Source organism: Arachis stenosperma, chromosome 10 (assembly GCF_014773155.1).
Source record: "Arachis stenosperma cultivar V10309 chromosome 10, arast.V10309.gnm1.PFL2, whole genome shotgun sequence".
NCBI lineage: Eukaryota > Viridiplantae > Streptophyta > Magnoliopsida > Fabales > Fabaceae > Arachis > Arachis stenosperma.
This window is the reverse complement of record NC_080386.1, coordinates 122,831,522-122,854,298: the sequence shown is the minus strand read 5'-3', so window position 1 is coordinate 122,854,298 and position 22,777 is coordinate 122,831,522. Positions and strand designations below refer to the sequence as shown.

The 22,777-nt window shown below is 33.4% G+C and overlaps 1 protein-coding gene across 3 annotated transcripts in view; it reads right to left on the bottom strand.

Moving 5' to 3' along the window:
* Nucleotides 1-5,025: 5,025 nt before the first annotated feature.
* Nucleotides 5,026-22,777, bottom strand: part of LOC130958090 (serine/threonine-protein kinase ATM) — a 43,325-nt gene continuing 25,573 nt past the window's right edge. Inside the window, exons 40-78 of one of the 3 annotated variants that reach the window (XM_057884984.1) lie at nt 22,009-22,230; nt 21,666-21,737; nt 21,131-21,203; nt 20,291-20,408; nt 20,032-20,155; nt 19,657-19,791; nt 19,213-19,323; nt 19,070-19,117; nt 18,826-18,930; nt 18,638-18,724; nt 17,456-17,886; nt 17,297-17,363; nt 17,150-17,224; nt 15,433-15,546; nt 15,150-15,314; nt 14,209-14,307; nt 13,755-13,906; nt 13,448-13,649; nt 12,914-12,961; nt 12,755-12,838; nt 12,065-12,148; nt 11,884-11,964; nt 11,480-11,569; nt 11,313-11,375; nt 10,889-11,029; nt 10,737-10,793; nt 10,504-10,563; nt 10,191-10,285; nt 9,984-10,092; nt 9,592-9,681; nt 8,703-8,782; nt 8,523-8,601; nt 7,976-8,022; nt 7,797-7,896; nt 6,541-6,672; nt 6,324-6,458; nt 6,176-6,241; nt 5,774-5,917; nt 5,026-5,418 (exon numbers count right to left, since the gene is read on the bottom strand). In XM_057884984.1, coding sequence (XP_057740967.1) covers nt 5,341-5,418; nt 5,774-5,917; nt 6,176-6,241; nt 6,324-6,458; nt 6,541-6,672; nt 7,797-7,896; nt 7,976-8,022; nt 8,523-8,601; nt 8,703-8,782; nt 9,592-9,681; nt 9,984-10,092; nt 10,191-10,285; nt 10,504-10,563; nt 10,737-10,793; nt 10,889-11,029; nt 11,313-11,375; nt 11,480-11,569; nt 11,884-11,964; nt 12,065-12,148; nt 12,755-12,838; nt 12,914-12,961; nt 13,448-13,649; nt 13,755-13,906; nt 14,209-14,307; nt 15,150-15,314; nt 15,433-15,546; nt 17,150-17,224; nt 17,297-17,363; nt 17,456-17,886; nt 18,638-18,724; nt 18,826-18,930; nt 19,070-19,117; nt 19,213-19,323; nt 19,657-19,791; nt 20,032-20,155; nt 20,291-20,408; nt 21,131-21,203; nt 21,666-21,737; nt 22,009-22,230 — 4,263 coding nt within the window. In that variant the 3' untranslated portion in view covers nt 5,026-5,340. The remainder of the gene's footprint in view (nt 5,419-5,773; nt 5,918-6,175; nt 6,242-6,323; nt 6,459-6,540; nt 6,673-7,796; nt 7,897-7,975; nt 8,023-8,522; nt 8,602-8,702; nt 8,783-9,591; nt 9,682-9,983; nt 10,093-10,190; nt 10,286-10,503; nt 10,564-10,736; nt 10,794-10,888; nt 11,030-11,312; nt 11,376-11,479; nt 11,570-11,883; nt 11,965-12,064; nt 12,149-12,754; nt 12,839-12,913; nt 12,962-13,447; nt 13,650-13,754; nt 13,907-14,208; nt 14,308-15,149; nt 15,315-15,432; nt 15,547-17,149; nt 17,225-17,296; nt 17,364-17,455; nt 17,887-18,637; nt 18,725-18,825; nt 18,931-19,069; nt 19,118-19,212; nt 19,324-19,656; nt 19,792-20,031; nt 20,156-20,290; nt 20,409-21,130; nt 21,204-21,665; nt 21,738-22,008; nt 22,231-22,777) is intronic. The other 2 variants (XM_057884986.1, XM_057884985.1) reach the window with 2 other exon arrangements.

Below are 22,777 nucleotides of genomic sequence, written 5' to 3'. Positions count from 1 at the left end.
TTTGGTGATCACCTTTCCTTATCGAAGAATCATTTCGATTGATCACATTCTCTTATTGAAGGATCATGTTGATATCTTGTCTTTGGGTGTCACCTTCCCTTACCGAAGGATCATTTTCTCAATTCTTTAATGCACATAAGATGGTTATTATAATGCTTAATGTGTATGCAACAAAGAGATATTATTATATAAAATTGATGGGAGTCTCCAGGATAATCTCGATTCGATTACCTTTTCTTACTAAAGGATCATTTCGATTATCTTGTCTTTGGGGGTCACCTTCCCTTATCGAATGATCATTCTCTCAGTTCTTTAATGCATATAAAATGGTTATTATAATGCATAATGTGTATGAAATAGAAAGATATTATATTATGACATGCAATGCTAATATCTATATTAAAAAATATTTAAGATATGACATATAAAAAAGTAGTATAAAACTCTTACCTTCAGTGAAATTTGTAGAAATTCTATATATATTCCAATGCAAATAGATATGATTCATTAGCAAAGAGAGTTTTGTTCCATGGCTAGACTTTGCTTATATTTTGATATAGGTATGAATCCTTGACTAGATAGAAATGAAATTTTCATATTCCAAAATTTGCATAGTTCAGAGAGGATATCTTCTCCAACAATATATGAGTGAAATTTGTGAATAGTTTGGTGAAGGGCTTAGAGTGAGAGTAAGAAAGTGAGAAGAAATAATGTTTTTTTTTTTATAATGAAGTAGAGAAAGTATATGAATGACAATTTATAAAGATAATAGAAGATAGAGAAGATAGGTTAACTAGAACATTTTATATATATAAAAAAGAGAGAATATAATGAGAAAAAAAGGACTCAAATAGCTAGGGATGACAACGGGTCCCATGGGGGTAGGGACATGCCCCCTGCCCCCTGCCTCCAAAAACCCTCCCCGTTCCCGCTCCGTCCCCGTGACGGGTAACAAGGACTCCGTACCCGTCGGATATTCAGATATCCACGGGTTTGGAGGAAACGAATGAGCAAAAATAAATAAATAAATAAATAAATAAAAAGGAATAAAAATCCAGTTAACAATGACATGCAAATAAACTCATTATTATAATTCAATGTTCCAATTTTACAGTAAGAATCCAAACCCTAAATTTAGTTTCATAGTAACAAAATCTAACTCTACACCAAAATTTGTCAACTAATAGAATTCAAACCCTAAACTTAAATTCAATTTCACATTAACAGAATTCAAAATTTAATCTTAATTTCATAGCAATTTTATCAAATAAAAATCAAAACATATATATTCTCAATTAATAGAAAGTCAGGAACATCCAATTTATTGTAAGGTGGCTGGTTACGGAACAGAGTCATCGTCAGCTTCGCTGAGCAGAAATGATACAGAGTTCTTGTAGAGCAGAAGCGTTGTCGAAGTAGAGTTGCCATCAACGACGCAGATCTGAGGCGGCTCGAAACTATGAGCAACAAGTAATGAGTGACGCAGTGAGAGGAAGAAAGTGAATGGCGGCTGCGACGGAGGAAGGTCAGGAACGACGACGTGAGGGACTCAAAGGGAGGAGGCTGGCGACACAGTGAGAAGGAAGATTGGAAGAAGGATTGAAGGAGGAGGTGGCGAGGTGCTGGAGAGATTGAGTGAGAGAGAGGCTCGTGCTCGTGCTCGTGTGATAACGAGGGAAGTGAGAAGAAAGGCGTAGAGACTGGGATTTGGGGTAGGGTCTCAACATATATATAAGGATATTTTTGTAATTTTTAATTTACGGGTACCCATGAGGCGGGTGCCTCTCTCTCCGCCTCGCCCCATTTATTATACGGGTACCCGTACCCGCCCTCCACGGGGAAAAAAAATACTCCCCAAACCTGTTTTCCGACGGATAAATTTTCACAGATATCCGCCCCATCGAGAAAGATTGCCATTCCTACAAATAGCTCTTAGATATGTACAGATTGTGTTAGGAAAATCTAACTCGCGTTTAGGTAAAATCTCTAATCTAAATTTTTATTTTGCAAGCTTTATAAAGTTTTCTACGTTTAGAATTTTGAAAGAGCTATTAGACGCAAATTTATAGAAAATTGAGTTCGCTCTAAAATGAACCTTAAAAAAAATCAATCGGAAAACCACAGTTTGAGATATTCACGAAATACTGTTAGTATGAACTTGTAATAGATTTATCTACCTAATTTAATTTGAATTTGATTTTGCACTAAACTTAAAGAATAAAGCTAGTTTCTTATCTTTTCATGTAACTAAAGATCATTCAAATCGAATAAATATAGAATTAATTATGACTATATCTTAAAAGGTTATTTATTATCGATTAGAAATTCGCTAAAACTAGTATTTTTATATTTTCAAATTTTAAATTAAATATGCTAATTTTTTAAGTGTATTATCTTCTAATATTTTATTATAAAGTTAAAATTCAAATTATTATAAATTTAATTAATTAAGTAATAAATATAATTAAAAAAACTGAGATGTTATGTTTTTATAGGTTTTGGATGTTTTTTTTTTAGATTCTTTTATGATTCTTTTTAATAGTTTTAGATATTTTTTTATTTAATTTTCAAATGTTTTTTCTTATGTTTTGAAAAATAACATAAAAAAGTTAATAGAAAAATATCTAAAATCGTAAAAAAATAAACATCTAAAATCTATCAAAAAATTCAAATCATTGAAAAGAACATCTAAACTCATAAAAAAGCATCTAAAACCTTTAAAATTTAAACATTTAAAATCTAAAAGTATTATTTGTTTTTATTTACTCTCAAAAAAAATCTAAAACCTCTAAAATTTAAACATTTGAGGTATAAAAAATATCTGAATTGATGCCTTTGATTTTGATAATTTACTTTTATTTACTTTTAATTATACATTACAAGAAAAATATCTCAAACTTCTAAAATTTAAACATCTGAAATCTAGAAAATTTAAAATTTAATAATTTATTTTCATTTACTTTTAATAATTTGGATGCATTTTGAATAATTAACATTATATGTTAGAGCATATAATTGAAAGAGAATTTGTGTTGTTTGATATGCGATCTATTAAAACTTAGAAGTAAAATGTCTTGGTCTTAAGCATGATGTTTAACTTGATAACAGTATAATATGTTCAATGAAAATTTTTTTGTTGTAAATAATTCAGTTAAATTGAAAGTGAAAAAGTATAAGAACTAACTCTATGGACAGTTAAATAGTCAATTTTTTTAAAAGAATTTGATTTTAAAATTTTAAAAATTTGTTTTACACTAAAAGAATATACTCTCCTACTAGGGGTGTCAAAAATCTCCAGGAGGCGGGGATCTCCGCGGGGACCGCCCCGAATGGGGCCCCGATGGTAGGGAATTTTTTCCGTGGGGATGGGGATGGGGAGCGAAATTCCCCCGAGACAGGCGCGGGGACCCGAGCGGGGATCCCCGCCCTATCCCCGATAATTTCCCGAATGTTTGAAATTTCTTAAATAACCTTACTTTATTTCTAATATAGGAGTTTCTTAGTAATTTCACCAATTAAAAAATCGTAATCCTATTATTCAGTCTTCCCTACTCACTATGTTGTTTACTGCGCCATCTATTCTCTATTCCCAGTCCCAACTCTCTTCCATCTCCACTTTTTTCAAATTACAAAACTCCCACAGCACCATACGCTGTTCTCTCCCACAGCCCCAACTCTCTCCAGTTTTCACTTGATGTTAAAGACTATATCTTATTTTTTTTTAGAATGAAAATTGTATTTTAAGATTTTATTTTATGGACTATAATTTACTATGTTGTATTTGTGGACTTATAATCTTGGATAAGATATGTTTGTGTGTTTGTAATAATATTTTCTAGTTTGTTTTTTATTTTTTTGATATTTTTTACTATAATTTTCATATGAATGTTAAACATAAGGGGATGGGGAATGGGGCCCCACGAAGAATACAGGGAACGCGGGGAATGGTGATGGGGACAATTATCCCCCCACGGCGGGGATCGGGGCGGGGACGGGGATTAATTCTGGGGGCGGGAACGGGGAGCAGGGAGGCATCCCCCGCCCCCGCCCCCGCCCCGCCCCATCCCATTGACATCCCTATCTCCTACTTCCCTTTACATCTCTTTTCCTTTCCCTCCACATCTCTTTCTTAGAGGTTTGGACGTGTCTTTTTTTTTAGGTTTTAGATGTTTTTTTTTTAGATTTTTTAAAGAATCTTTTTAATAGTTTTAAATATTTCTTTTACTTAATTTTCAGATGTTTTTTTCTTATATTTTAAAAAATAACATCCAAAACTTAACGAAAATATATCTAAAATGATAGAAAAGAACATCTAAAACCTATCAAAAAAATATCTAAAATCATTGAAAAAAATATTTAAAATTATAAAAAACATCTAAATTCTTTAAAATTTAAACGTATGAAATCTAAAAGTATTATTTGTTTTCATTTACTTCTAAAAAAAAACATTTAAAACCTCTAAAATTTAAACTTGAGGTATAAAAAATATCCGAATTGATACATTCGATTTTAATAACTTGCTTTTATTTACTTTTAATTCTACGTTATAAGAAAAATATTTGAAACTTCTAAAATTTAAAGTAATATTTTTTTTTATCATAATTAAAATTTTTTATTGTATTCATATTTTGAAACTTTTTTTGGTTAGATTTTGAAAGTTCTTTTACAATCATTTTAGATATTTCTTTTTATTAAATTTTGAATATTTCTTTTTGTTAGGTTGTAAATTTTTTTGGTTATATTTTAAATGTTTTTTCTTTGATTTTGGAAATTTCTTTTTTCAGATTTTAGAAGTGTCTTTTACTCTTTTCAATTGATTTTAGATGATTTTTTTAATTTATTTACAGCCCAGCTGGCTTTTATTAACTGATACCCGTTAGTTCAGTACAAGTTTAGATTTCGTTCTAATTTTGCTATCTACTTTAGCTGTTAGAGGGTTACATTTTTTTCCGAATTTCTTAATACGTACAATATATATTTATGAACTTAACGTTTGAGTCTAAGAAGACGTTAACTTTTTGTGCCACAACACAATCATTGTATTGATTTAACCTATATATATAAATAGAGATAATTACATTTCTCTCTCAAAATAAATATTGCTTTTTCTTCCCTATACATTATTGACGGAAAGAAGCCGGAACAAAAACTTGCTCTTGAACGTTGTAAGTAAACAAGAAAATATTTTACAACTCACCCCAAAATCTTTAATCAAGTCCAAAATAATGAAGTATTACATAATACAAGAAAATGGAATATGCAATTTGTGGATGGAGAGAACAAAAGAATGGCCGCCTGTACAAGATAACAAAGAGGGGTTGCCATGGACTCCATTATAAGTTATAACCAAGATCCCCATCCAGGAAACATTTGGCACAATCTTTCAGGATCTATTGCATCTTGAATCAGTTGTTGCACCTGCAATATAAATACCAGAATCACATGTATATTGCATTTCTCAGCCAAGGTTTATGCTATCAATGGTTGAAGTCTGTAATTGGAGAATAATGACAGCTTAAGATTTTTTATTTTGTTTTATTTATTTTCATTTTTTAATCCAAGACAACTGGTTACCTGAATAATTTAATCCAGTAAGATGGCTTTACCTGTTTGCTAATGTAAAAATAATGTGCAACTTGTTTATAGTTACCGGCTGAATACTTAATCCAAGCCCTAACAGTTAACTTGCATTTTGACAGGTTTATGTTTTAGACCAGTTGCAGAAAGTCATGTATGTAAAGGAATTGAGAAAATATATTTGTTAACCAACTACCTGTCCATGGATACTTCGCATTTCGCCTTCTTCATACCCATCTAGCTTTTGCTTGACACGCAGAAGTGCGCGTGCAGCATCCTTATTTCCTTCGTACTCATTTTGAGGTTCCTCCAAACTTGTATCCAAATCATCATCCATTTCCTGTGGAGAAAAGAGAGAATAGCATTGTGAAAATAGCCAGCCACAAGGTTAAAAATCCAAAAACCATATAAAAATTTAATGGTCATTATAAAGGAAAAGGTGAAGGTTAAAAATTCTGCTTAAATTCCGATTTTTATGATGAGCATTGATTTTATCTCAGCTAGCCACCCAAACTAGGCTGCCCTCATATAAACCCTCAATATTGGGATGTTGGATGCTGGATGAATAAAGAAAAACAACATTGATGGTTTAACATACCTTTTGACGCTGCAAAGCTTTCAGTGGAGACAAAGCCCATTTATAAAGAGGATCGTGTATAAAAACCTGAAGAGGACAATCATATTTTATGAAGAAAAATATAGAACAAATCAAATTCATACTAAACAATTGAGTGAAGTATGATTACCTCCACAATTGTCAGCAATGCTTCTTTGTTATTCCGCATAACAGACAGTGTTTCCTCGCAACATCTTCGGAAAACTCCCTCTACTCCAGTTACACCCATTCCATCAATTAGGTCTCTTGTAAGCCTGAATGGAACCTGCCAGAAGTTACAGGAGAATATAAAAATCTAGATGGTGATGGAAATAAGTGCATGCCTCAAGGTCAAATTGAAGACTTACCCGCTCTGGTGTCTTGAGCATCAAGCCTTGCTCAAAAGCAACACCAAGATCTATGTGAACTACCTCAGCAGTGGCTTGATCAATTAAAATATTCATTGCATGCCGATCTCCAAGGCCAACTATGTAACCAACCTGAAATATGAATTAACTACTAAATAGAACAAGTAATTGTAGGATGATTTTGGTAATATTTCAGATAACTCACATTCCAGCTAAACAATGCTTAAAACTAAAAGTTATTTCGAACATGGGTTGCAAGGTTTGACTGAAACAAGAACCAAACCAGATTGCAGTTAAACTTATTTTTGGAAACCTATTTAGCAGTTTAAAAGATGAGACCTACTGAACAGGTTAAAAATAACGTGAACCAATTTTGATATGGTTTCAGAAGTCTAAGACTAGCTATTCTGTTCACATCCTCCAGTGACTCATGAGGCCATGTATAGCCCACTAGTTTGCAAAGGTTGGCCCACTTTGCAGCTACCACGAGCATCTCATTGATTTGAAGAACAAGATCACCTCTGCTATCATGCTTTTCATTGTCCTGCAAAACCGCACAAGGCCTGGAGATGGTGGTGCTGCAAGGTTAAGATAGAAGCAGCACCAGTGGCAACTATGGTGAGTATGGCAGCAGATGAGGTGGTGGTACTCGTAACCATGGGGGGATAATGGTCCTGACTAATCGAGGTTCACTGTCATTTTTTTTATTTGTTATCTGAATTGGATTAAAGAACAGAATTCAATGTGTTTTAATTTTCTTTGAAAAATTGTTTCTTAAGGTTTAGTTTTAGATTGGGTTTGGTTTGCAAGGTTTTTCTGAGACTTAATATTGAATAAAAACAAAAGTGGAATAAATAGCAGAGTAGGATAACAAAGACGGGCAATTAAGTATCATAAAGTACTCAATTTGAATTTTTTTTTTAATCATTTTAGAGGTCAAAACCAATGGCTACATGTTTGCTTTCCAACATGGGAGGTAAAAATAGCACATAAAACCTAATGATGTATCATAAAGTACTCTCTTTGAATTTATCATTTTATTTGTGTCAGTGTGTGTGTTAGAAATAAGGAAGATATCATTTACAAGAAGATATCAATACCTGCTTTATTTCTATAAGTGTGTAATGAGTGCTTTAGTTTATCTTGATTAATGAGAACCTAATACTTAGATATGATATCTTGGGGCAATGTCAAGCACTAGGATGGTCCAAACAATGAAATAGGCATGCTTGAAAAGTAAAGTTCAGTTCACCTACCATGGAGCTAGCAGCTACACTTCGAGTGTAAGCAAGCCTCTTCTCAAACCACTCAGCTGGCTGCAAAAACCTCTCCAAGAAGAAGTAATGCATAACGGGCCTGCACAGCAACATCATTAAGCTATGAAGTTGTTATGCCACCTAGGTCATTTTAAAGAGAAGCATTGGCGGGGAAAAACCTGAAATTCCTGCAGACTTCCTCGAATGCTTTGCGTTTGTCCCTTTCCTATAAAAACAAGACACATTATGTTCAATATATCAGAGAATGAAAGCAATTGTTTATATCATTTAAGCTCTCGTAAATTCAAATATACATTCAGTGTTTAGAAGTTTACATAAAACATACTTAACCATATTAAGCATAATTAAACTGTGCATACAATCTATTTTGCCTAAATTTCAATAAAACTCAGAATCCTCCAATTCTATTTTGTCAATGATCTCATCAATTAATTATGTTCAAGATTAAATCAGTAATATTCTGAAAAACTAGACAGAACAAAACATCTTGTAAGAATTTAAAGAAAAGTTCGAACATCAGAGCTTTGCAACATATAAAAGATTATCAAATGGCTATTTTTCATTTAGTATTTTGGAGTTCCCTCTACCACACTCCCTTTTTTTTTGTTTTCTCTATTTACTGTTTGAATCAGCAATATGCCTCGGCATAATTCAAGAAATATTTCTACACTCATTAAGAAATAACTTAAAATGTTATTTGCTTACGTTTGCCATGTGCTCTCGACATTTGAGGAATGGCCAATCCCCTATTCCATAGCGACCATGAGCACCTCCATTTCTCATACTGAATTCAAGGAGGACCAGTAACTTTAAAAACGAACAGAATAAGAAATTTCGTGTTGAAAAAAAAAAGAAAAAAGAAAAAGAAACAACTGTCTTACTGACCTCCCTATGAGATATTCTCCAAGAGGAAGAGTTCCATTAACCCACTCAAGAACGCCAGCACTTGGAGTAAAAGGAACAACCTATTTGCATCAAAATTAGTAATTGCCAACCATTTTAAGAATTCAGTCTCCTGTCCCTTAAAAATTAATAGACACAAACTTAGGTAAACAATAAATTCATTTTCCACCATGAAAATAAAATTTGCACGTAAGATGAAAAGATATTGTAAGCATTTCATTTGCCAGCAAAATATACCCTCTAAAGCATGTCATATAATTTATCTATATTGGATACATTATCGAAAATAACGAGATGAAAATCATAATGAATCACTAGTTTTTCTAAGATTTGGTTTGGATGAAGTCCAGCTGGGTTCAAACGAGTTTTTATTAACATCCCTGCTTAAAATTGTTAATTAACAGCATGGATGCATTCAATAAACTAATAAAAAACTTTCAAAAATAATAATTAAATGAATTTTGAAAATTTACTTTCAGAGAAGCAACTCTTACTGCTCAAAAAGTTATTATTATTATTATTATTATTATTATTATTATTATTATTATTATTATTATTATTATTTAGGTAGAGCCGGCTACATAGATCAAATGATGTCATGCCATAGTGCCTTGTCATAGATTGTATCTATGTTCAATTTACCCATAGTTAAATCTCTTTTAATGTTTTCTAGAGTCTCCATTTATCTGTGGCTACCAACTCACATCTTAAATCTACACAAACCTAAAAAGTGATTTTTCTAAATCATCAATGGCCACTTAACATACACACACCTAAAAGAAAGCACTCAATGCAGTTTACACACCAGTATTAAATTCTCTGCCAAACACGAACATTAGAGACCAAGAACTTTATAAAAGCATTAAAATACCTTGTAGGTCCGTACTCCTAGCCTTCTTTTCCTAGTATCTTGATGATTCCTAAGAAATGTGTTGACCAAACTGAAGAACTGTTCCATTACCTATCAAGAATTCAGATGTTAGTCAAAAGACCCAGCTAATATGTATGGCATCAGGGTTTTGGACAAAAATAATCCAAATCAGAAAGGTAAGAAATCTATATTGTTAACCTTAAGATGATACTTTAATCTAATATCATACTGACAATTAAGAATTAACAGAAAATAGAAAACGTATTAATAAAGCATATTTCTCAAATATGCTTTCTTGGGAATTGACTTGAAAGATTGAAAATAAAATTATTCCAACACAATTTCAACAGAAGCTAAAAAGATAGGAGACAATAAGAGCTCAGAACTCGTACAGCATCTTGTCTTAGGTCGTCGTTTCCAGATTTTGCAAGTTGGCGATATCGGCAACCATCAGAACCAAGGCATTCAACCACTTTTGGAGCATTTATACCATTCATTACCCTGTACGCCAGACCAACATCAACTAGGTTTAAGCATTAAGTATTGCATGTGTGCTAGGAGCAATTCGTCACCAACGGCTATAAATGAAGGAGACATACATAACTGAATCCACCAATCCTTTGAAATAAGGAAAAGATCCTTCAGGATATTGACAACTACGATCAACTGAAATGGTAGCTGTCACAACAGGTACCTGAAAGTGCAAAGTTAAAAGAAAAAGAAAAAGAAAAGGAGAAGAAAAACGAATAAGTTTAGCATATTAAATAGTTTTGAAAGGACGATATAGCAAACTAATTAGATATATGTATAGCATGTTAGCAAAGCATATGTGAACATGCACATGAAAACTTCAGTCATTAACATCAACCAGAAAATGTCATTATCACATAGGAATTTAGAAGCTATACTCACAAGTTCAAGTGCTGGGAGATTACGTAAATCCCTTGGTAGTGTCACCCTTTTATTGGTATCCTGCAAAATTAATCCAATAAAAAGGTTTAGAAAAATAAGGATGTGGGGTTTACTTGGAAAGCAAATCATTGAAACTGATGTGAGATAAATTTACAATCACTAGTCACAATAAGAACGGATACTAAATATAGATATCTTGTCTCTTGTTTTCTAAGAAAAAAAATGACAACCACCTCTCTCTTTGTTTCCATCTCAGCAAGCCTGATATAAATCTCCACCATTTGCTTCATCTGTGATTGCGACAGTTTTAGTTAATTGATTGAGAATTACACCTAACAACTAAAAACATACTAAAAGTAGACCAACAAAAAACTTATCATGTTACCTGACATATGATAGCTCCATGATAAGATGACAACTCATTGAGAAGATTTTCTGCTGCTAGCTTTTTGTCCATATCCACCACAAAAGAACTTCTGCTACGCTGTTTGTCCTTGATACGGTCTCCATTTGCCAGAGCTAGAAGCTAAGATATAACCAGAAAAATAGAAATGAACTTTGGTATCAATCTGATTATCAATCTTAGAACCAGTACAGAAAGACAAACATCCAGATAAGTGGAAAACAAAATTGAGATAGAATATAAAATTTCGCATTAAAAACATATAACCAGAGAGTAATGTAGATTGTGTTCCTCAACCACAGAAGAATATGAACAAATTTTTACTAGTGCAAACCAAATAAAAAATATAATTCAAATGGCATGCAACACAACTGCCTGATAGAAGATAAAAGGAAGTGTTACATACTTGAAGTATTGTATGGTATGGATGATCCAAGGCCATTTTCTTCACAAGAGAAACCAAAGCAAACTGCATAGTCCATGTTTACATGAAGTAAAAGAAAGGAAAACACGCAAAAAAAAAAAAAGAAAAGAAAATATCTAAAGGAAGCTTTTAGAACTGATGAACCAAACCTGGAAACTAAGAGGTCCTTGTCCATCTTTTGAGCTACCCATTCTAGAGGCAATCTGGTACACCAGAGGTATAAATTTGAAAGATTGAACCTACAAAAATTCAAATACAATAAAGATCAAACCCAAAAACTCAGTTTTTTTTTTTATTTGTTTTTTTTTATTTTGTTTTTTGGTTGTAATTTTTGGATAACCGAATATTCAGTCTTAAATAAATAAATAATAATAGAAAAGGAAGAGTACAATGGTAACGAAGTCAGATTACTTGATTGAATGCTATATAGCATACCTCATGAATTGCGCTAAGCATGCTATTTACAACATTCTTCTTCATAAATAATAAAACAAAAGCTAAGAGTACAATGTTAAATAAGTCAGATTACTTGATAGGATGCTATATAGCATACCTCATCAATAGCGCTAAGCATGCTATTTACAACATTTTTCCGAGATGGAAGACTAAACCACAGGGAAATTAATCGAAACACCTGAAAAACATAGAATTCCAATCATCTTGCAGCTCAATAGTGTATAGTGTACAAACATGAATCAACTAATAGCAAAAGAAACTAAGAATCTATTCCATACCGCTCTCACATCATACTTATCACCTATAACTAAACAACGTTTGTACCCGTCCAAAGCCAGACTAAGAAAATTATCCCGGTCATCCTGCGACGTTGAAAGGCAGAGGAAAAGTTAATAAATCAGTTATGGGGTTAGCAGTGTAATTATAAAAATAGAGTTTACCTATCAATTTGAAAAATAAAAGAAATGGCTTATTTATTCTGAAAGTTCCTATAGTTTTCCTAAATCTTTAAATTAAGTCCCTATAGTTGAAAAGTTTGTAACCAAGTTCATATGTAGTGAAAAAAAAAATGACCAGGCTTAAACATTTCTAATTAAGTCACTATGTTGTACAAATATTTTTCAATCAACTCCCTACAGTTTAAAAATTTTGTGATCAAATCCTTATATTGTACCAAATTGTTTCTTTTTTTTTTTTTTGAAGATTACCAAACTATTTATCCCATCCAGAATAGGGTTTGATTATAGTCTAAAGACATAAGGACTTGATAGAAAAGTGTTTCTACATTTCAGGAGTTGATTAGAAATGTTGAAAATATAAGGACCTAATTTAAAATTTTTGTACAATACGGAGATTTGAATGAAATATAGGGATCAAGTAATTTAACCAAAAAGTTCAAAATGAGAGATGTGGGTTATTTTAATATTAAATTCATCATAGGTAGTGGTTAATCAAATATATCACAAAACCTGTAATTTCTGGGCCTCTTCCTTGTCCATTGCTACTTGTTTTTGCAGTTCTTGGATTTTGCTGGAGTAGTCGGTTCTCTCCCCCTAAGTAATGTACTTAAGTTAGAGCATCAGACAACCAACCAGGAGAAAAAAGAATTATGAAACATCTGTAACCACCTTGGTTGAATTCCTTAATCGTTTTATGAGTGCTTCCAACTCTATTGTCTGCAAAATGAGAAATATCATGATCATACAAATTATCATCAAATTCCAATTATAATTGATACAGTAAAGTATGCTCTTTATCCCTTTACATTTACAAGGAATTTTAAAGATATCCCAAATATTTAATTTGTATCAATTTTAACCTAAACATTTGAAATACGTTTTAATACTACCCCTATGCATCAACTCCTCGGTTAATGACAGTTTAGTTAGGTAATTTTGAAACATAAATCAAACATTGAGGACAAAAATGATAACAGGTATTCGAGTTGGTGACAATTTTAATCCATATTAATAAACATAGTTAAGGTGTAATGGTAGAACTGAACCTTATTGCAAACATTTTGGTTAAAATTGATATAAATTAAACGTTACGGATATCTTTTAAACTTCTGGCAAACATTAGGGATAAAAATGCATACTTTAACCTAATTGATATTATCTGATTGTTGTAAGTGTAGTAGTTGGGATAAGTTAATTAGGAACCTTGTGCTTCCTTAGGCGCATTGCCGCTTGCCACTCATTGGAGTTAAGTCGCTCTTCATGACTCCTAAATAGAGCATCAGCATAGTGTGCAAGATGAAAATGAGTTTGACATTTCCTTTCCATAGCCTTCTTATCTGTAGTATTCACATCATCGGCTATAGAGACTGCAGGTTTCAAATACTTCTCCAAAATTGTTCTTGAGCTGTAATTTTATTTAAAAAAAAAAAAGGAACTTAATGAACCAGAAACAAAAAGAATTAAGATAATATTGAGATGTTTCAAAGAAGAAAGGTCATAGTCATATAACTTGCTAGATCTAGTTTCTGCCAGCCACTTCCCAATCAACCGACATACATTTGAAGCCTCCTCATCAGAATGGTAATTTTGTGATATATACATTGAAAGGTTGATAGCCATCTCATATTGACCTTGAGCACGCAGAAGCTTTGCTTCTTCAAGCTTCCATCCAGAATACAATACTTAACATATAATTGACAAGTTTGACAATAGTAATACTAAGGATGTGTTTGGTTTGTGTTTTCATTTTCAGTGTTTTTTGTTTTTAGGATTTTGTGAAGAAAAAGAGAACAAGAAAAACAATAAAATCCTGTTTTCTGTTTTCACCTGTTTTCTCTTTTTCTTTCACAAGATTTTGATAGCAGAAAATACTGAAAATGAAAAAAGAAAATTAAAACACAAACCAAACACACCGTAATTGTCTAACTACCACCAACTCAAGGGCGGAAACAGCAACTACTAACCCTTCCCAGCCAATATAAGGACGGACTTTGCTCCTTCACTTCAACGGAAAGGAACTTAAACTCATGTAGAGCAGCAGCTGATTGAGAGAACCTAGATCCCTGAAAAATGAGTAACATATTAGCCTATAACAAAATGTGAACGAATCATGATTCCATGATAATTATTAAGGTAATCTCCTGAAAGCTCAATATGGTAGCTGGAGAATCAATGATTTAGTTGTAGAATAGCCTCTCATGCAACAACCCTTGAGCTTAAACTGTCAACAAACATTGCAAGAGAAGTTTTTGTGCTGAAATTAAACTTTAGAATCAGGTGGAACACAATGATCAAATCCCTAAACAGTTGGTCAAATACCATGTCAAGGACCACATATCTAAAAAGAAAAAGTTAATAGAGTAAAATCACACTGCTTCTATCTGTTTAGGAGTTTTTTAATGAAAAAAATGCTGCTTAGTTAAAATATCAGTGTTAAATGTTTTAACATAATTTAGATATTTTATTAAAAAAAATAAAACAAAAGCAAACCCTCAAGGGAAGTTGGCATAGTGCTTTTGCTAGAAAACAAATCTCCCAAAGGTTTAAGCTGTAGGCTCAAAAATAATGCACAGAAGAATGGGGACCAGAAACAAACATTAAACATGCTTAGGGCCACCTTAGTCAACAAGCATGAGGAGAATAAGGTTAAAGAGGAATTGAATAGAACTACGGTTAACCATGCTGACTCTGCTCAATAGTGTAAACCAACTCTACCAAAAGCTAAAGCTGTTAGCGAAAGCATATTTATGAATGATTTTCATCTAATATTTTCTTGTAAAATAGGAAGAATAGCTTATATTGAGGAGAGGAAAGAAAATTCTGCATCAAAATATCATTATTGTTAAACTTAAATAAATGCAGACCCACCTAAAATCTGTAACAGTGATTGAGGTTTTAAGTGTACCTTACGAAGAGTGGAGGCGGACTGAAGTAGGTGTTGCAACATACAATCGCTACAACTTAAAATTTGAAGTAGAACTCGCCGAAATGCTATGAAAGGTTCAAGCAAATTCATATGAAGTTGCATCCGTTGCACAATTGAGTGCCAATCCATATCCATCCGTGACAGCTAGTTGACAATGAAAAAATAATAATGCATCAAAATAAATGAATAGACAATCAGAAAGGAACAAATAGCTGCCAGAATTCTAAAATGTTTCTGCCAGGCAGACTAATGCACCAAATACCTTTTCAATTGAAGGTATCACAGGCTCAAAAGTTACATTTTGCTTCTGTATACTAATCATTGTGCTATTATCTTGCCATCGTAAATCCCAAGCCATGCCAATATGATGAAGCATCTGCCAATGACCGTTTTTTTAGAAGAGTGGAGGAGTGGGGAGAGCAGAAGGAGAATACTATTGAGAGAAGAATGGTTGAAGATGGCAGGACAAGAAATCTATCAAACAATAAGCAAAAGCAGAAACAAACAATAAAACATCTATAAAGCACAACTGTCCAATCCTATCTCACACAATAACCTTGTCAAGAATTACCAACATAAGTGCAAGAAAAATGTTACTTCAAATATTGCCATATATGGCACCTTACAACAAAAAGAGGCAGCAGGGTACACCACATACATTGCAAAAATGCATAATAAAGTGTTCCATAAAAAGTTAGTCAGTGAGTAAAGCAATACATATCTATAAGGAGAAATAGGCTCATCTGACCCTTGAACCTAGAAAACGGCAATGATAATTCTTGGATCAAGCACACTAGCCCAAATAAATGTTCTGGCTTCTAACTTTAAACGGAAACTTTGTACTTCCAAATTGTTTATCAAGGTGAAAGAGGATATATATAACGAATGAGTTATGAGTTGCAGATGAGATTTGCATGTCAGGAATCCAGGTGGATCAAAAGATCACTATTTATTTAGCCTAGAAACCTAAAAGGACCATAATTCAAGAAGGACTCCTATCATTTTGGTTGCATAAAAAGCGAGTCCCAAGAATAACTATAGTTCTCCACACCAAAAACCCAGATAAGGAGAAAAACAACAAATGTATAAGCATAAGATATTTTGTTGAGTCAAACGGTTCTTGATAGAAATTTAGAAAACTATAACAGCAACAACAGCAGCAGCAACAACAACAACAAAGCCTTATCCCACTAGGTGAGATCGGCTATATGGAACAAACAACACCATTACGCCCTATCATGTATCATGTCTATAGTGAGATTGTTGAATTCAAAATGTAACTGTACCAAACATAAGAAAGGGATTCAAATTCATTCTATCCTATGAAGCATCAGTAAACACATGGAGAGACTTGCTTAAAACATTTGCAGGAAACAAACACAGTCCAGGCCGTGTTCAGAGCATCTACAAAGATTATTTTTTCATATTCTGGTTAAGAAAGGTTTAGTCATGTGACAATGACTGTCTTAGGGTAATAGGGTGTGTCTAGCATGTCCGGAGATATATATTCCATCACGTTTGACGAGTGTCATCAAGTGTGAGTGACTGACACATGGAAATGGCAACTTAATGGATTGTCAGAGCTTCATAGATTATATCCCATCATGCACTCCAAACACCTTCCAAGGTATTTTCCATACACATGCTCACATTTGCATCTGAATAGTGAAATCTACCAATACAACTGGACCTAAATGAACCTGATCTTGAGTGACTCTACCCTCCATAACTGAATCATACCCCCCCCCCCCCCCACCCCCAAAAAAAAAACACACACACACGAAAATCGTGGATATATAATTTCATCTCAGCTGTGAGCTCTTCACACCATACTATAACAAGTCTTCAGTGGTTGCCATGATGATATTGATATACACCAACGTTGCAAGGTATATACAAAATGCATTCAAAACAGAGCTAGAAAACATAGATGTAGTTGTGATAAAAATCAAGGATCTATGTAAGGTATAAATAAGTACCTGAAGTTTAATGATGGTTAGGTGAACATACTCGGTGCTCTCCTCACTTGCATGAGAAATATTCCACACAAGTGCCTATAAGATGTAAAATGTTAGTAACTGCATGGAGTCCACAAGCACAACAACAATAAAGGAAATAAATATTACCTGCTTTGAATCCCTCAGTCTTTTTTTAAAATCACTCAAATCACCCTCTTGGAGTGCCCTTAAACAACTGAATAAAAGAATAATTAGATGAGCTTTTCAAGAATTAGAACAACACATTCTGGATTAAAATAACGTAGGCATAAATCTTAACCATATTACCTGTGCAAATTTTCATTAAAATGGTCATGTTTGATATCATCAGTTGAAGGAGGAAAGGATCCAACACAAGGTAAAGAGAAATCCCAGTTCCCAGCACGCCAGGCGGATTCATACTGCAATTCAGCAAACTCTAAATCATGCTGAAGCTGGTCTTTGCTTGATGTCAACCCTTGGCAATACAAGTCAAGTACATGTGTACAGCCTATCTGCTGCAATGATTTAATTAACCCTTTATACGGTCTGCTCTGCTGCATCTCATATGCGTCCGAGGCAAATGGCAATGGATTTGCTGCTCCAGTTTGTTCCAGTGACAATCTCGTAGAATTGTCATTCTTCCGCCCTGACACACCTGATCGCACTTGCAAGTCATAATACTCAAGAGCCTTTCCCCAGTTCCCCTCATGCTCAAACATGATTATTTGAGAAGTCAACTATTATTTACATCAGCCCATGTAAAATACAAGAGAGAAATCAGGGTCACACAACCAAAATATATTAACAGTGAAAAATTAAAAAATGGTCTAAATCCACTTCCAAATAAGATACCTAAATGAATGATTTTATTTGCCAGTTGTTCAACAACCATGTGATGATTGGATGACAATAATCAGGGAATGAAGGTGTTAAAAATTGCAACAATCTCAGCTCCATATGGATTTTGTTGTTCAAATGCTTTGTATAGTGCAAATAATATCTATAGGTGTAGTGTTGAATTACGATTCTACTGTAGTTGTACACTAATTGTTCTTATTCTCAATGTCATTTTGTCCCCAAGAAAACCTTTAAAAGGTATTGACTAATAGTCTTAGAGACCAAGTGGTCAGAAGATCGATTTGATCCATGAAACCTCCATTCTTATGACTCAATCATAATTTAAGAACCCAGAACCCAGATCGAGAGGGCCTGAGTTTCTGTTACCATTCATGCCTGGTTTGTGTAGTTATATCTATTAGACATACAATTCGGTATTTACTTTACAGCTGTAGCTAGTGCAAAGAAGTCTTAGAAAAAAAAAAAAAAAAGACATCAGTATAAAAGAAGATTCATTTAGTCAGGCAATTAAATCAGAAGATCCATGTTAAATATCAAATAACCATTTCTAGGTCTTCTTGTTACTTAACAATATATTATTCACCAAGCTAAGAGATGCAACTACAAAATCAAAAGATGATGCTGGCTTACCTTGTGAGATTGAAGAATTCCATATAAGCTATCTGGTTCATTAATTCTTGTGACGGCGGAGACAAGTATCTCAATATGATCTGGCAACTGATGTGCACAAAGCAATCAGCGAGAAACATGTAAAATAGTCGCAAGCATGATTATGGTGTGTGTGCACCCCATTCATCAAAATGTTCAGTACAACTTACCATTTCATTATGAGAGAAATCTGGGCCTCCAACTGTCATACCTTTAAAGTGCTCTTCACACCAATGCTCCACATACATGACTGAAGTAAAATATGATCCACAAGTCTAAAAAGGAAACGAACACAACCAAATTCACAGAAAGAAGATAAAACCAGAGAAAAAGAAGAAGAGATTAATGGACTCTAAGTGGAAAATGGAAACAGTTAAAGAAAGAGAAATAAAGTACAGAAAATTTTCCACTTACGATTGCCGACTTGGCAACAAGTAGATAATCAATAGACAGCCAAAACACCTAGGAAGATAAAACAAAATAATAAATCATGTCAACTTCAACCAGAAAAACTATGCACTGTTTTAAAAAGATCAAAATAACAAAGAGGATGATACTTTCTCCCATGAGGATACGGATTTTGCTAGTGCACTTGAACCAGCACCAGATTCTCTTGCCTTCGCTGGGGTAGACCGGGTTTTTGAGGTGTAACTTGAAGGTTTAGAATTCTGCACAAAATCCATGGTTATCATAGTTGCCCATCCTGCTCCCACTATTTTTGCCAAAAAATAAAGCAAGTAATTGAAAACAATGACATATTCAGTATTCTTAACTTGGTTTATGATCCTTAAGGTCCGTTGGAATATCTACAAATTATCTTTTGAATAGAATAGCAACAACAACAAAGCCTTGTCGCACAGTGCAACAATATCATGCATGAAAAACTCTGACTATGAACTACAAAAGAAACTGGAAACAAATGATAATTCAAATGGATTATAACAAAGTAGTTCCAATTTATGATCTAATCATACTTCTATCCTCTAATATTTTATATTTACCTTGGATGTTTCACGCCTCGATGGCAAAGAAGATCTTTCTTGGACATGACATATACGAAGTTCATTAAGGCAATTCAACACCACTTGAATAGATTTGACCAACTTATTCGACGCAGTAAATATATGGTCCTTCAACTGCAAACTCAACAATTAAATATCAATATATTTCTAGAAAGCATAAGCTATTTGTTCTTTAAGTTGAAAATACACATATTTTAGCAACATAGATAGCAGTATAATAATGCAGTGAGTTTATAAAATAAAACCTACACCCAGACCATATCAATATAAAATAACACGAATGACTCAATCAACTGTTGTTAAAAAAAGAAAAAGGATATCCAAAATTTCCAGTTTCCAGCTCTAGAATACAACCTGGAGGGAGATTAGCTTATGAAGATCAATCTCCAGATCCTTCCTTGCAGCAATATTGACAAAAATACTTGGCAAAAGAAGCTCAGCAACCTCAGCTTTGGAAAAAACAATATCTTGACACAATCTAGAAGTACAATGAGCTAGGAAATTAGTGTGTGAAAAAAGGAATAGAGAAAGTAAAATTATTCCTTGTTGCTAACAAATAATGGCCTTTTCATTCACAACATTTAAGTATCTCAGTAAGACCACACCAGCATACCTTAGTATGACGTCATTGCAGTAGATGATAAGTGAATATACCAATGGACAAATCCACATCTCAAAAGATTTACCACGTGTTTCCCATACTGTAGACTTTTCCAAGGAAGCTGCTTCAACTGATAAAATGAAAGGAAACACGGTATACTAAACATGGAATGGGGAGAAATGAGAAACCTATTATTGAGTGGGAATTAGTAATTGGACTTAACTTACATAACCTATATTGGTTCAGGTTATACTGATTCATATAGTATACTAAATGTTTATTAAAATATCAAAGATCTAGGAAGGAAAGGATAAGAGAAAGTGGAGACTATTATACCATGAATATTGATGTGTTATGCCATGATGCAAATTAAAAAGGCACTAACCAGAATAAAAGAACTAGCCTCTATTTATTTACAGTAACACTAAACTCTTAATCCCCATTAAAAACGGTAACAAATTACTGAAATAAAGGAAATAATGTCCCGACACAAAAAAAAGACATAATAACAAAAACATGAGAAATTATTTAGATAATACATGACAAAATCTTACAAAAGTTTAGGCATGTCACAACTACTTAAAAAAGGTAGACTTTATAAAGCTAACTCAAAGTTGCATGAACTGAGCAAAGAGCCTTTGCAAGAAAGATTGTTGACCAAGTATCTATCGACAGGTGAGGACAGAAATAATTAGCTATTTCTCTACAACTGCCAAAGTAGCATTTGAAAGCCTCAAAAAGAAGGGGGAAAAACAACCCAATTGTCGTGTTGATAGGATAAAAAGTTGCTGTTGATCAATAACTGACATTTACAATTACATTTATGTAAGAGATGCGCAAAAATCAAGATACCTTTTGACTTCCTTTCCAGGTCCATAAGGAAGTTTTCCACAAACTCAATATTAACACCTTTGGAGTGCACCTGCTTTAGTACACAATGGACGAGGACATGTTACAAACTGCATCATAAGTAATAACAAGATGTTGCAGACTCGGTAATCTAGACAGTTATATCTAACTGTGTTCTATGGATATAAGTTTCGAAAAAACTGCCCACTGTTGAAAATAAAAAAATGTGTTAAATTTGTAAGTCATGTTAGAGACCCAAACCCAAGAGCAAGCTAGTAATCCCAAACAAAGTGTAAGCAAGAAGGGAGTTGGGGGGGTGGGTTAGGGCCCAAATTGTCAGTGGAGATAAATTATGAGGAGCTTATGCTGAGTCGGCAGAGGGCGGGCAACATGAGGCATGGAGATTGGAGAGTTTGTTAGCAGAGCTTATAATCATGTAAATAGGTACATTAAAAAATAATAACAATTACAATTACAATCTACAATGACTAAAATGATCCAGCAATCTAGAAAAGAAATAACAGAATAAAAGCATTACCTCAATCAATGTTCTTTGATACGAATCAAATGACTGTAAAGCACTTTGGCCTCTTTCAGTTGAAAGTATTCCCTACAGATAAATCCAAACAGTTAATATATACAAAGAATGGAATGCAATGTTTGTAATTAACTAATTGAAAAATGATGCAAGTCCAAACCAAATGACCATATTATACTTTGTAAATTATAATACATTTTAGAATGCTAAACATCAACGAACTAACTTTCATGCGAACAATACAACAGAAGAACTCCACAGACGGCTTGCCAAATTGAAAGGAAGACTTGACAATTAAGGACAGGAGTAACATTAGTTCCAATTGCAAGTTAGAAGCACTTACACGAAGGGTTTGTGAAGCCATGTCAACAATTTTCACAGAATCATCCATCAGATACTTCTTTAGAAATTTCAGAACCACCACCAAAAGTTCTTTGGACACGGATGTGTCTATGCTTGAACTCATATCCACAGCACAGCTGATATCAATAGATTTACCAACTCGAACATGACTAGTCTCGCCAGGAAGATGGAAAACAACAGAGTATGGGTCCCCTGCACCAACCTGCAGCAGTGCATCCTCAATGAAGATTCCATACATGAGGAAATGCCAACTTGACATGTGATAACACAACTAAAAGCAGTGACAAACCAAGACCAGACTTCAAAAGGGGCAAGGGTTAGCATGAGAATTTAATTACAATAATACGTTTGAGTAATTACAGTTTAGAAAATTCAGAATATACTAATTATTTTTAACATATTATATCCAAGTATTTCTCCTCATACAGTAATTTTTTGGCAGAATATACTGAAATATTACTAGATAAGTGGGGATACATAAGAGGATAAAGTATAAAATTCATTTCTGTGCCATCAATTAATAGTTTAAGGTTTTGGAACAGTTGATTCAAAATTTAATATCATAGCTACCATGAGATCTAAGAGTTTGATTCCTAATATTCTTATTCCTCTAATTAAAAGATGAATTTCAGTATAAGATTAGTAAGCACATCCTTTTTCCATGCTTTCATGCCTGAGTACCTCTTGCATAAAGGGGGTGTCAAGGAGAAAGATAATATTCACAAGTCTTAATATCTAAAGCTGTAAAT